Source organism: Eurosta solidaginis, chromosome 4 (assembly GCF_040869045.1).
Source record: "Eurosta solidaginis isolate ZX-2024a chromosome 4, ASM4086904v1, whole genome shotgun sequence".
NCBI lineage: Eukaryota > Metazoa > Arthropoda > Insecta > Diptera > Tephritidae > Eurosta > Eurosta solidaginis.
In genome coordinates, this window is record NC_090322.1 from 4545069 (window position 1) to 4559498 (window position 14430).

General features: G+C 37.2%; 1 protein-coding gene across 1 annotated transcript; it reads left to right on the forward strand.

Annotated features, from left to right (window-relative positions):
• The first annotated feature begins 2176 nt into the window (after positions 1-2176).
• Positions 2177-13613, forward strand: LOC137248792 (mitochondrial 2-oxodicarboxylate carrier). The gene is made up of 3 exons (XM_067779695.1): positions 2177-2685; positions 12481-12663; positions 12870-13613. Exons 1-3 carry the CDS (start codon positions 2458-2460, stop codon positions 13440-13442), a joined length of 984 nt encoding a protein of 327 aa, XP_067635796.1. The 5' UTR covers positions 2177-2457; the 3' UTR covers positions 13443-13613.
• The last annotated feature ends 817 nt before the right edge of the window (positions 13614-14430 follow it).

A 14430-nucleotide genomic window follows, 5' to 3' on the forward strand; every position in this document is an offset into this window, starting at 1 on the left:
TTCTTCAAGTACTGGATTCACCGGGCAATTCCCGACATAAAGGTCCGACGCCTGTCTATGGAGTTCACCAAGGACCTGCTTGTGTTTTTCCGCTTCATACGGCTGGGTTCTCAGGTGCCGTATTTCCTCAAAATGCTTACGGAGATGACTCCTTAGGCCCCTAGGCGGTGCTGGTTCGTCAATCAGATGTCTCTTGGGATGCCCAGGTTTCTGGGTTTTCAACAAACTGTTTGGTCCGCATGTCATTTCTCTCCCTGATGGGGAGTATTCTCGCCTCATTATGCAGATGGTGTTCTGGGGACATAAGAAGACAGCCCGTGGCGATTCTGAGAGCAGTATTTTGGCAGGCCTGTAGTTTCTTCCAGTGGGTGGTTTTTAGGCTTGGCGACCATATGGGTGACGCGTAGTACGTAATCGGCTGGCTAATTGCTTTGTATGTGGTCAAGAGCGTTTCTTTATCTTTTCCCCAGGTACTGCCAGCAAGGGATTTGAGGATTTTATTACGGCTCTGAATTCTTGGAACAATTGCGGTTGCGTGCGCACCAAAATGTAGATCCTGATCAAACGTCACACCCAAGATTTTGGGGTGTAGGACAGTCGGTAGCGTAGTGCCATCGGCGTGGATGTTCAATATGGTCGACATTTGGGGCGTTCATGTTGTAAATAAGGTCGCGGAAGATTTAGTCGGTGACAATGCCAGGTTTCGCGAGCCGAAAAAACTGGAGAGATCAGGGAGATAGCCGTTTATTTTATTGCATAGCTCATCGATCTCTGGGCCTGGGCCTGTGGCCATTATTGTGCAGTCATCGGCGTAGGAAACGATTGTGACTCCTTCCGGTGGTGAAGGTAGCTTAGATATGTAGAAATTAAACAAGAGCGGGGATAGGACACCACCCTGTGGCACCCCTTGTTTAATTCTCCTTTGTTTTGATGTTTCGTTTCTGAATTGCACCGATGCCTGCCGACCACCCAGATAATTTGCGGTCCACCTTTTAAGACACATGTACACATTAAAGCTAGCAACACTTATGTACAAGGCAACGAAGAGATCCTCACACACACACACATGTGGTTGTTGTTGTTGGTGTTGTAGCAATGTTTTGCCCCACCTAATAGCTGCGACCGATCACAAATTGTCATCAATATCCTCTAACGGGAGTCCAAGGAAACTTGCTGTTTCAACAGGGGTGGACCATAATGAAAGGGGTGTTAGAGGCGTTGGTTCCACATTACAATTAAAGAGATGGTTGGTGTCATGTGGGGCACACATGTGGTCATCAGGCGAAGTAGTTGCTCACACATACACACGCATATGCCTATGAGAAACGCATAAACTACAAATATGCATGTACTAAGCAGGAGGTACTAGAAGGTGCAACATCTAATCCTTTGGAGAAATATGCAGACGATGCAACAGAGAGTATAAAGCAGCGCAAGCTGAGGAATCAGTAATCTGTTTTGATTTAAGCACGCTATTGGTTGTGAAGTACTACCCCCAAAGTAATATAAATAAATCCAGTTTGCAGTGCTAAATATTTGGGTGATTTATTCAACAGTTTAGCCATTCGAACGTTAGCAGAAGGTTTCTAATAAACAGAATTTCCCTAAACTCGTTACAATAGTTTTCTTTGTTTTTTATAAAGCTACACTACCATGGATAGACTTTTTACAACAGAAAATATCACATCTTCGAATGGCATAGTTGATGTAGCGAGAGTAGGCTTATATGCTGGGAATACAATTTGCGAAAAAGGTACATAGTGCGGACCTAAATATAGTATGTGACCAATAAAATCAACAAACAGTGGGAAGTGGAAGAGTATAAAATGCGCAGATGCAATAATATTGCGTTGTTCTCCAAAAATGTTGTTTCTGGTGTAATAGTGCTTCAAAAAATGGTAATTAGGTATGTACATATGAAGATATTTATACAAATTTGTATTTAACTATTTACATGTGTTGACCATATTGATACACACGATCCTTTGGCTGCACATTCAAAGGGTAAGCCGGCCGGTATGCTCTCCACGTGCTGAGAGTGAGTGAAGATTCTCTGCTAATTGTTATAGCTATGGTGGCATTTTCCGTATCAGCTTTCTTTTTGCACACTCAGTTGTTTCGCTGCTAATGTGCCTTCAATGAATATAGCAGCGCTGCTTGCAAAATGCCGAGTAATTAGAAAGACGACAGTTCTACGGTTGAGCTCAATGCGGCAGCAGGTGTACGGCTTCGATCTACTGAATGAAGATTATTCAATTAAGTAAAAAAGAAGCAATTCTATAGTGTGCAAGGTTCATAGCGAAAGGGGAGAATAGCAAATGCCAAATAATTAATAAATGTGTCTTGTGTTATATGCCAAACCAGATTGGATTTGAATACAGAACTAGTGGACAATAAAGATTTTGCTTAATTTAGCTGTATATACAATAAAATATAAACTTAAAAAAGTAGGCGAAAATGTCCAACACGCCTACGCAACAATCAGCAGCAGCAGCTTTGCTACCGCCCCGTGTGCATCCGCAGCAGCTACAACATCCACCAAAAGAGCTTCCCGCATTAAAACGTGCCGCTTTGCAAGTGATGGCTGGCGGTTCGGCAGGTTTTGTGGAGGTTTGCATTATGCAGCCGTTGGATGTGGTGAAAACTCGTATGCAGTTGCAGAATACAACAAAGCCGCTAGGAGAGGTAGGTAAACGACTGTGATGTCGAGTGAATGATAAAACAAAATTGAAAATATGTGTGTATCTCAAGAGATCTTGAATGGATTTTGAAGCGGAAAATCTTTAAGCATGGTGGCAAGAGAGTTTGGGTTTGATTATAGAGTAATTTCGTGATGGGTGTCATTATACACTAGCAAGCATCTGAATAGGTTGAATACATACTTTATTTTCTTAAAAAGCTCTTGTTTTGCCAATGCAACTGGGAAAATAAACCGTTCTTCATAAACTTTCGGCTAAGGATTGCTGATGTTGTTGTATTAGCAATAATGACACTCCCCAAGGTTTTGGGCACTGTTATCGATGTCGTTGGTCCTTTTCCAGATATAGATGAGGTACCAGCTCCATAATTTCGGGAAAGATTTAGTATGATAACATTAAAAATTCTAGGCCCATCTTATGATTTTGAAAATTTAAGATAAGACTCTTCTTAACTTCGTAACCAGGGGTTAGCCAGAGAGAAATATATTTTGGAATGAAAATTTCAGTTTTCATGCATAATTGTCGCTATACAACAATTTCTCAAATATTAATTAATTAATTTATTTATTTAAGTTTTATATTTTACAAATTAATTTGTAAGATATATTTTAGAGACTGGGCTACTAGGCCATTTGGCTTCTCGGTCGATTATATTTCGTGGAGTAGATTATGTTTCTTGAGTGCTTCCGTTGTCTGCTTTATTGTGGAATCCTTGCTGCAATCAAGTAGTGCTGATAAGTTGGAGTTGGTCCTAGATGTGGGGGCACTCAATAAGTAGGTGTTTGATGGTTAGAGGAACCTTGCATTGGTGACAGCAGCGTTGACTGGTATGATTGTAGTAATGCTCGGATGTGAATTTTGTTCACAAGTAGTTGATTTTCTGCACCATAAAACTTTTATCCCAGCTGTAATTCATGTCAGCTCTCGCGAAGAAACTCTTGCTCCGTCATCTTGGACTTGACCTAAATAATATGTTTGAGAATCGATTTGCCTGATATTAATGAAATTCGGACATATGATACATATACATATATATCAATCTGAATAGAAATTTGTATAAGTAGGCGATGCCACACTCCTTACTAGGGCTGAATTCACTATAATTCCGCAATATTTAGTGTAGAGATCCTATATTTGAAGGGGGGGGGGGGGGGGGGTGGAGTGGGGAGTGAGAATTGGGGTGGACGGGGAGAAAGGACCATTAAAGAAATCTAGGCCAGCCTATTTTCGCACAGAACCTCTGCTGGGTATGCTAGTTTCATATATAAAGCTTTGTGTGAACCTATTCTGATGGCCGGCAGTGTTTGTGTGTTATTTTTGGTTTTTTTTTTGTGGCTTTGATGCTTTTGTTTTGCGTTTGTTGCTTAGGTGTTTTTATACTCAGCGTGCTTTGCACACAGAGTATATTAACTTTGATTGGATAAAGGTTGGTTGTACAGGTATAAAGGAATCGAGATAGATATAGACTTCCATATATCAAAATTATCAGTATCGAAAAAGAATTTGATTGAGCCATGTCCGTCCGTCCGCCCGTCCGTAAGCACGATAACTTGAGTAAATATTGATATATCTTCACCAAATTTGGTACACTAGCTTACCTGGACCCAGAATAGATTGGTGTTGAAGATGAGCGAAATCGGATGATAACCAGGCCCACTTTTTATATATCTATAGGATACAAAAAACCTGATTATTTAGTAAATAATACACCTAGAATGTTGAATTTTGACATGTGGGCTGATATTGAGACTCATGATTCAATCACAAGAGGTTTGCTCGACACACAACTTTTTGACAATTGCAGCCATTTTGCTCCCAAATCGAATTGACATCCGTTAAATGTATTGTTTCTGTGCGATTTTTCGAAAACTATTAGTAGTAGAAATAGGAAGCAATCAGTTTACAAATACCCGATAAGGACTGAACTGCATAATTGCTTAGAAAAATTTTTTAATTTTATGATGAATATATTAACTATGCCATGATCTATTAGCGTAGTTTCATGAAAACTACGGACTTCAAGGAATCGTGCTCTTTCGTAAGCCTATGAACATACGAAACCTAAACCAATTCAAAATTCATCGTTCAACGCCAAAAACTCGACTTGTAAATCGATTCACGTAAAAAAGTCACTAAAAATGGAGATGCCAAATGTACTCATTGAGCATGTTAACTTATTCATTCCGTATGTTCGGAACATTCATCTCCATTTAAGAATTTGGGGAATCGGTTTATATTTGGAACATTATGTATATACTTATTTGATATGTTCGGACCTCATGACGTAGTATAAAACGAACGTGTTCCGAATATTCTAAATTAACGGTTTATCTGGAACACTTCCATGAATACTTAACGGAAAAGAAATTTCAATAAGAAGGTGAAAACTCGCTGTGTAGCAGGACCGGACAGAAGCTTAGCTCTTCTGTCAAAGTCAAGGCCGGAATATAAAGTTCTAGACAATAAGCCATTTTCTGTATATTTTTGTCAGTTAATTGCGGCTGCTGAGTAAGAGTCCATGTCGGCTGCCTGTTCAAAATATTTTTCAAAAAAATCCCATTTCAGGATTTGTCACGAAAACGCCCTATATTAGAATTAGATTGAAGAATACCTTGTCTCAGAATGCTTTTCATTAACTCCCTCTTATGTCAAAATGCATTGAACTTATGCTCATACAGGGAGTTTTTGAAACAAATTTTGAGATAGTGTATTTTTGAATAAAATTCTAACTTACGGCATTCTTCAAACAAATTCTGAAAGAATGACCAAACCAACATAACTCTATCAATTCACGAAATATTTAGTAGAAATTAAATAAGATCGCGGGTTTGAATTGAGCTCAAGGCCTGACAATAATTATTTTATCATTTTTATCATTTTTGTTATGATAAATTTTTCTCTTAATTGAAAAAATTTTAAATTAGAATAGAAGAAAGAAAAAATTTAGACAACTGCCAAAGCTCGTTGTATAGATCAATTTCGGGAACTGCTAAATTCCTTCATCGGCAACGTTTAGGCGCCGCTGCTATAACCATTCAGCTATCACAGAGGTTGTTTGTATGTCTTCATTCAAATTATTATTATATTTATTATTATTTCTACTAAAACCTGTTGGCATTTACAAATTTATGATCGCTACTAATATACTACTAAAGGTACTTTTCTACTACAATTTTCGCTGAAGGGGATTGAATTATTCCCCATTTTCCTTACTTCGTAAAAGCAACCCGTCCAGATTTTTCAATTTGGGAGAGTCAAAGCTCTCATCATTTGAGAACAAGCCTCTAGTAATTGAATCATGATTGAGACTCTTGATAAATATTTGAAAACAATTTTTAAAATTTTGCAAATATTATTAATCATAAATCAACACCGTTAAACCTATCGTAACAAAATTTGGCAGAGAGGGTTGCCTTTACTATAAGGAATGCTTTGAAGAAAAATTTACCACGCCCACTTTTATATAAAAGATTTTTAAAAGGGTCGTGGACGAATAAAATAAGCTATATCTTTGCAAAACAGAGCTCTGTATCAATAAAATTTTACTTTCTAAATTGAATTGGCACCGCCACTTTTATGACTAAGCAATTTTCTATGTTTCGGGAGCCATAACTCGAAGAAAAATTAACATATCGTAGTGAAATTGTGTACAGATATAGCAGAAAATATTTCTAGTAAAAATGGACGCTATCGGTTAAAGACCACGGCAACTTAGATATAAAACAAGTTTAAAAGGGTCGTAGACTAGAATAATAAGCTATAACTTAGCAAAAAATAGTTTTTAATCAATGATATTACAATTATCAAATCTTATTATGGAGACATTTTTTTTAAATGGGCGGTACCACGTGTTATGTAGAAAAGTAATTTATCTGAAATGAAATGTGCAATTGAAGCTCACGCTGAGTATATAAAGCTCGGTTAGACCCGAACTTAGACACCTTTACTTGTTGTTTATGCGATTTGCACCTTGTTTTTCTTGTTCAAGAATCGTAGACATATGCTGAGAAGCTTTGATAAGATAACTAATTTTTCACTCTCCCATTATGTAATTCCAGTTATGAAAGGCGGTTGTTGTTGTTGTTGTAGCAGTAGAAATGCCGTAGTAGTGGTTAGTGTGCTTTTATTCTATACCAAAGTTTCTTACTTCGATTTCGTGCCCTAATAAACCCCAAACATAGAAATACTTCAAATATGTTTCGGCAGTGTCCGACAAAAGCTTTGTTTTAACTCGACATGGCAGTAAAAGTCCTGCTTATTGTAGAAAAAATTAAAAGTATCAGTAAATCAAAAATCTATAACATATTTAGTAAAGAAGGCCGCTACACTTTCGTAAATGCAAATTATGAAAACTTAAATATCGGCATCGATTCATCGCCCACATCAATTAACCTTGCCAGTTCTTTGTCCCCATTACCTCTCTTTACGCTTTCTTATTGCGCTGTCCAACATTGGCAACATTGACATTAATCATCAACTAAATAAAGCTGTATAAAGAAACAGTGACGAAATAGATAATGAAATGTGAATCGTATTGAGAAGAAAACTTTAGGCAGGAGGGTTTAGGGCTGGGAGCGTGGAAGGCGGCCAATTGCATGAGTTCAAAAACAAATGAAAGTTGTAAATACACTTTTTCGCGAATTACATTTTATTTTCTTGAATTTGAATGCAAAATACATGGGCCGTTTTCGAGTTCGCTGTGCCGAGAAGGCAACGAAGACCGCTGTTTTGGTTTTATACAAGCAAATACACATACTTTCTTGCTTTATTATGTTTTATCAGTTGTTTTAATACAAACAATAAATTTGTTGACTGCAGATCGAGAAATCCTTGTTACCTAAGAATTGAGATGATTTATCGAAACAAATCTCTTTTTTGTGATCTGCCAAATCGATAAAAGAGATCGATTACCTACAATGAGTTGGTTAAAGGAAAGGCCTATAAAAGGGGTTAGTGTAAGAAACGGTTTATGCTCGCAAGCTATTTCAGCTCAGCTATTGAATGTTTTACGACATGTTATGGTTCTGGTGCCTCCTCAAATATTCCTTATAAGAGATGAGGCATTATTATGCTGAGTATCGAAAATCAGTGCCCAAGCAACCGTAATGGCTTATAAAAGTGCCACATCGTCCCCTATAAAGGGTAACCATTTTTTGTCACACCTGAAATCATAAAAAATAATTTCACATATTTTTTTATTTTGTGAAAATGCAGTTTTGTTTTATTATGTACTAGCAGACCCGGCAGACGTTGTTCTGCCCTAAATTTGGCCTATCTGCATACATTTTAATAAGCTTTTTCCGTCTAACTCTGCCCTCGCCCCTCTACACTTTTTCCTAATATTTGTATTCACTCCTCCCTCCGTATTTATCGCTTCATCTATCTCCATCTTCGTCTTATTCTATCTCTTTCTCACTCTCCTTCTCTCTGTTCTCTTCTCTCAAGTTTTTCTCATTCTTCATATCTTATTGCCAGTCCCAGAGGGTGGTATGTATTTTGTTCCATTGACATTTCGAGTGTCAGTCCCAGTCCTACTCCGAGTCTCAGTCTCAGTGGCAGTCCTAGTCCTAATCCCAGTCCCAGTCCGTCTCTGGTGTACTTCCCGGAAAAAAGCATCGTAAATATTAATGCAGGCAAATTTATATACCAAATTTCAGGCAAATCGAATAGGACGTATGTAAATAGGTATGTGGGTATTAATAATTCATGTCTTTATTTCGGCTTCGCATGCATATTTATCAGTTTTGCAAGGTTGATGCGACTAAATCGAATATCACAATGAAAATTACTTTAAAGCTCTCAGCAACAGCTTTCATTTGATATCCATAATACACACAAATTCTAGGGGTATCCGGATCCATGTTTTGGCCTATATCTCGAGACTCTACTCACCCAACGGTGTAAAACTTACTCTGTACTAAAGCATATAGCAACAGCTTCAATTTGATATACATAATGTAAAAACACATCCTAGTGTTACCCTGATCCACGTTTTGGCCTATATCTCGAGACCCTAGTCACCAATAGGTATGAAAACTACCCTGTACTAAAGCACTCATCAACAGCTTCAATTTGATACCCATAATGTAAAAACACTATCTAGGCGTTCACGGGCCCACGTTTTGGCCTATATCTCAAGACCCTAGTCACCCAGGGGTATGGAAATTACCCTCTACTAAAGCACTCATCCACAGCTTTCATTTGAAATCCATATTCTCTAAACATATTCCAGGGGTACCCGGGTCCACGTTTTGGCCTATATATCGAGACCCTGTACGTCGATCCTGAATTTTCTTCGCTGTCAACCTTACGGAGCCCAAGACCTTTCCAACGAATGCAAAACCGTGGAAATCGGTTCTTGCGTTCTTGAGTTATATCGTCAGGAAGGAAAACCCGACTTATTTTTATATTATAGATAACTTCTTCCCAATTCCTTTCTTCCTCTCTACCTTCGGCTATCTTTACCCATACATTCTTTCTCTTCCATCCCTCGCCGATCCCTATCCTGGCACCATCGCCCTACTTGTGCCGCTTTTTCTCCTTATCCTCATTCTCCCCCTCCCTATTCTCCTCCGCCGCTTTCATGTCCTCGCCCATCCCTGTACTACTAATTTCTGTTCCCCTACCTTCGGAGCCATATACACGATTTCTCAAATAGATTGTTTGCTGGTCATTTCCCAAAAAAAGTTTTTATATATTCCCCAATCCTTCCCTGACTTTATTTTTGTGAATCTATCTCCATTTCTCCCTTTTCTCTCTCCCTCGTCCTCCTCCTCACACGATGCCACTCGTTTTCTCGCTCACACTCCTAAAGCATAAATATCAGCTTTTCGAATAGTTCGGTAAAAAAAATTAATTTGGCAAAGGTCTACTAAAGTACCTAATATCTACCAAAACGTGGTCCATTTCGCGGGAAGAAAATTTGCTAAAATATAAACCTTTAAGAAGTCTACCTGAGTTGCAAATTTCAAACAAAACCCATAAATTTTTTTAGGTTAGGTCTTTTTCTGGAGATAAAAATGTTCTGAATATAAAAATGTTCCAAATAAAACCCAGCCAAATCTCACCAAGAATAAAATTTGTTAAATTATTCGGCCTCCTGTCCACTTCCCGGAAAAAAGGTTATCCCATAAAAAAATCAAACTAATCGGATAATTAGCTTCGGAGTAGTCACGAATTGTTCCAAAAAAATGTGATTAAATTTGAACGATTTTCATTTCGTGCTATGCTCTGTACCCCTTGTCTCGAAGTGTAAACAGTAAGTCAGCGAAGTTATAAGATTCTTGAATATAAGGTTCTGAGTTTTTACGGCCTATTATTGAATCTAAATTGATGAAAAAGCAGCAATTTAGTGTCCTGTGGAAATCTATCAATCCCGGCTATAATTAGGCAATTCACAAGGTCTTCTATTCGCTGTATGTGGTATGCTATAATTAAATTTTATATTGGAAACTGTGGAAACAACTCAAGTATTAAAATAACATGAATGCGACACTCTTGTGAATTGCACAAATGTATGCTTAACATATAGCATGTCAATCCGGAATTGACGGTAAATAAACCCTAAATGCTATTATGCGTTTTCTTGTGTCTAAGCTGCTTCTTAAAACGAAAGAGATCATTTCTTGACTTTTAGCCTTTCGAAAAAATACGCTATCTTAAAATATATTTAATTTAGCTTTAATTTGCCATATTCAATTATTTGAACTTGAACTTGATGGTAATTGCCTTTTGCCCAATGCTACGACTATGGTCTGCTACTTAATTATATACCTTGTGTTTATTATTTGTACATTATCGGAAGAAGGCATGACAAGGCCAAAATATTGCCGAATACCATTAGTAAAAGTTACAGCTAACATACGACATTCCATTCCAATCTAAAAAGTGGCGTAAACTACCCTAATACTTGTTATAATATGTTCCATGATATCTTGTTATCACTTGAACTGAAATAAGCTCTTAAGTATGGTTGTTTCTAATCTCACCATTAACCAAGGCGCATGTGACATGCTTTCAGTTTTATCTTCGTAAAATTTAAATAAGTTAAATGGTGGTTAGTTTCTAAACAAAAAGTAAATATTCTTAATGGAAACTGTACACGTTTGAATTTTGCCTTTGATTTTCCGTCTGTCTACGTTTTTCACTTTGAAAAACTAGAACTATAGCGCTGTCTATTCATTTATATTTGGGTTGTCCTTTTGTCAGATGCTTGAATATGTAGCTTTTTGATTCCTAAAAGGGTTCACTGGATCACCACCCATTGAGTATTCTATGGTTCGGTTTTTCAGCGCGAGTTTAAACTCCAGCTAAAGTTGACTAGAGTTGCATCGAAATTCCGATAGATATCTGCAAGTGGAAGGGATCTGCATTAAAAGGTAAATTTTTTCAAAATATGTAAATGTAGCGTTTTGGTGTGGATCGCCACATATACATATAATTTTTTTTTTTTTTGTAAATTGTTTTTTCTCTTAAATTTAAAAATAGTATCATTCAATCGGAAGTGATGAAGCATCAAATGCATTCACGTATGACTACAAGCTTTCATGTGTGTTCACACCTACACAGAGATACTTATATTAAGGGTGTTACAAATGTTATTTGTCTATTGTAAATTCGACAAGGCGAATATTAAGTACTTGACTGCGTGAATCTTCAAAAATTGCATTAAAAAGCTAAGTAAGTTGCCTTAAGGCTTACGTTTGATTCTTTAGTCTTAAAACGTCCGATTAAAATATTTCGAAATTTCGTTCAAAAGCACATTTTGTGTGCACATTAGGGTGGTTAAATTTGCATCGAGCGATTTGTTTGCCATCTTTCCTAGTATAGTCGACACTAGGAAGAAGCCTATTTGATCAACTTCGTCACTATTGCCGATTCACTCCACAAGAATACATGCCTGCCCGCTAAATGTGCTCTTACCTTTAAGGGCACATTTGCGAATTGATTTTAAGCTTGAAGTTAAGGAGTGCGAATTTGTTTGTTAATACCGTTGTTAGACGCAGTTAGGATCAATGGACAATATCAAAGTAAGGTAGTAGTGGAAGTCAGTTTGTGTTCGAAAATAATTTCCGGGAGCTATTGCAAGTTAAAATATTCGTAACATCCCTAATATGTCTTTATGTCAAACAAAATGAGTTCAATTATGTATATGCATTCGAAATAATTCATTTCCAGACGGTGTTTGCCAACTCGATATTTTTTGTTTGTGTTTTTATTAGGCTAGTATACACGCCATATAAAAATATGTACATATGTACATATGTATGAACAACGTGTTGGCACATGAATGCGCTTTATTGGTCCAGTATGTATTTTTATGAAATTTCAAAAATATTTTCTTGGTGCAATTTCAAAATTATTTATTTATTTAAAATTTTTACGGCTTCTGGTCGAATTTTTCGAAAATAAAATGTTTCTACAGCAGTTTCGAATTTTTAAAGTTATATTTCCGAATCACTGCTTGGCGATAAATTTACGGATAAGGCAGACTCGATGATTTGATATGGACGTTCTTCATACAGCCAACAGAGTTGGGGTATTAGGGCGCACATTATGAACTCCCGTTCGGAAATGCCGCGTTGGTCGCTCCAAAGCGAAGAAAGCGGTAAGGCTTAGCAACGCGACGAAAGCGTTTATCCAAATCCACCTGAAGAGTAAGGAATATGCTTTTTTGAAATTTCTTTATAATTATGCAGTAAATCAAAGATCGGGTAGGACGTCTGCCGGGTTTGTATGTATGTATTTAAATTTTATTATAAATATTTTTTTATTTTTATAGACCCATTATACAGGCGTTTTTGACTGTTTCGGCAAAATGTATCGTCAAGAGGGCCTATTCTCATTTTGGAAGGGTATTCTTCCACCTGTGATAGCTGAGACTCCAAAGCGTGCCATCAAATTTGTGTGCTTCGAACAAACTAAGCCGTTATTTTTATTCGGAGCACCTGCACCGACGCCACTGGTAAGTATTCAATTAAAAAAAAAACTGAAAAATTAGAAAAAAAATTAGGTAGTAGTCTGGTTTTTAAAAGTGTGTCAATGGTATTACAATAAGATGTACAGCTGAGCTCAAAAATTCCTTGCAATTTTGATTCTAATAATTAGCAAAATTTTATAATTACCTTGAGTTTAGAATATACGTTCCAACGTCTCTCTTTCCTCTACTAGACCTTCTCACTGGCCGGTCTTACAGCTGGTCTTGTCGAAGCCATTGCCGTCAACCCATTCGAAGTGGTCAAAGTAGCGCAACAAGCAGATCGCACAAAAATGAAAGAAGCAGCGGGTACATGGTCAGTGGCGCGTCGCATTGTGCGTACGGACGGTCTCGGCTTCCGTGGCCTTAACAAAGGTGTCACAGCGACAATGGGACGTAACGGTGTCTTCAATATGGTCTATTTCGGTTTCTATCACAGCGTGAAAAACTACGTGCCCGCCTTTGAGGATAGCACACATGAATTCCTTCGTAAAGTGTTGATCGGTTTCACGTCCGGTACGTTAGCCTGTTTCGTTAATATACCATTCGATGTGGCGAAATCACGTATTCAGGGTCCACAACCACAAGCGGGCATTATCAAATATAAAGCCACTCTACCTTCCATTGGCATTGTTTATCGCGAAGAAGGCTTCCGTGCACTCTACAAAGGTCTTGTGCCAAAGGTGATGCGTTTGGGTCCAGGAGGTGCGATAATGTTGCTGGTTTTTGAGTATGCATATGAATTCTTGCAAGCGGAGTTTACGTAGTGTGATTGTATATACATATGTATACGAGTATTAGGTTAAGCCATCTTGTATGTAAATGATTAATTGAAAAAATTTGTTTAGTTTTAGTCTAATAAAAACCAAAAATGTTTGCTTTTGTAATTTTTATGGACAAGATTTAATTACGCCATTAAATTTCTTTTACTCCTCTTAGCTATTTTATTGTTGTTTTTGTGGTTATTAACTTGACACATTGTGGCAAATGTAGATCGAAGTTTTCTATAATTAACAAATTATGTACTGTGATTTTTTCAGTTTATATATATGTATATAATTTTTTTTATTTCGAAAACTTAAGATGTTAAAAAAATTCCAAAGCTGGTTTAACAATGGGCAGTGGAAAAGGGGCGGTCTCATGGCAAGTTATTTTGTTGCGCTTAAGAGACTTAATAGAAACGTTGATGGTTTTGATAATGGACAATTTGCGAGATTTTGTTGTTGCTGTTAATGTAATTTTGCTCTGGTGAAGAATTGAAATTCTCTGCTGAATAGTTGTGGCGTTTCAACTGCAACATGAACATTTTTCGTATGCACTGTATTTAGGTATAAGTGTTGGTATACAATTACTGATTCGGTGAATATTTATTATTGGGTTTGACTTCAAAGTTTATAATTGGATGGAGTTTTTGTTGGAAAACAGGGTAATTTCGCCATATTACAACAATTTGTCCACTCAGCACGGGGGGAATGTAAAGTACATATATTTTACTGTAAAAATGGAAGTCAAATTGCTATACCATACATCAGCTTTAAATATACCGTTAGCCCAGAATACAAGCAACGGCTTAACGGTACATGATTCAATGACCCCTATGTCACTAAAATTCTTTTTTTATCGTTAGTAAGACCTATATTGGAATATGCTTCCATTATCTGGAACCCGCGTTATCAGGTTCATAGCGAAAAATTGGAATCGGTCCAGAAGCAATTTTTGCTCTTTGCTTTAAATCATTTGCCCTGGGAGCCATCA

Excerpts from the sequence above, each read along its gene's own strand:
- LOC137248792 (XM_067779695.1), top strand. The coding sequence starts at position 2,458 with ATGTCCAACACGCCTACGCAACAATCAGCAGCAGCAGCTTTGCTACCG. Across the intron at positions 2,686-12,480 it reads CAACAAAGCCGCTAGGAGAG|ACCCATTATACAGGCGTTTT; the intron begins GTAGGTAAACGA and ends TTATTTTTATAG. Across the intron at positions 12,664-12,869 it reads CACCTGCACCGACGCCACTG|ACCTTCTCACTGGCCGGTCT; the intron begins GTAAGTATTCAA and ends TTCCTCTACTAG.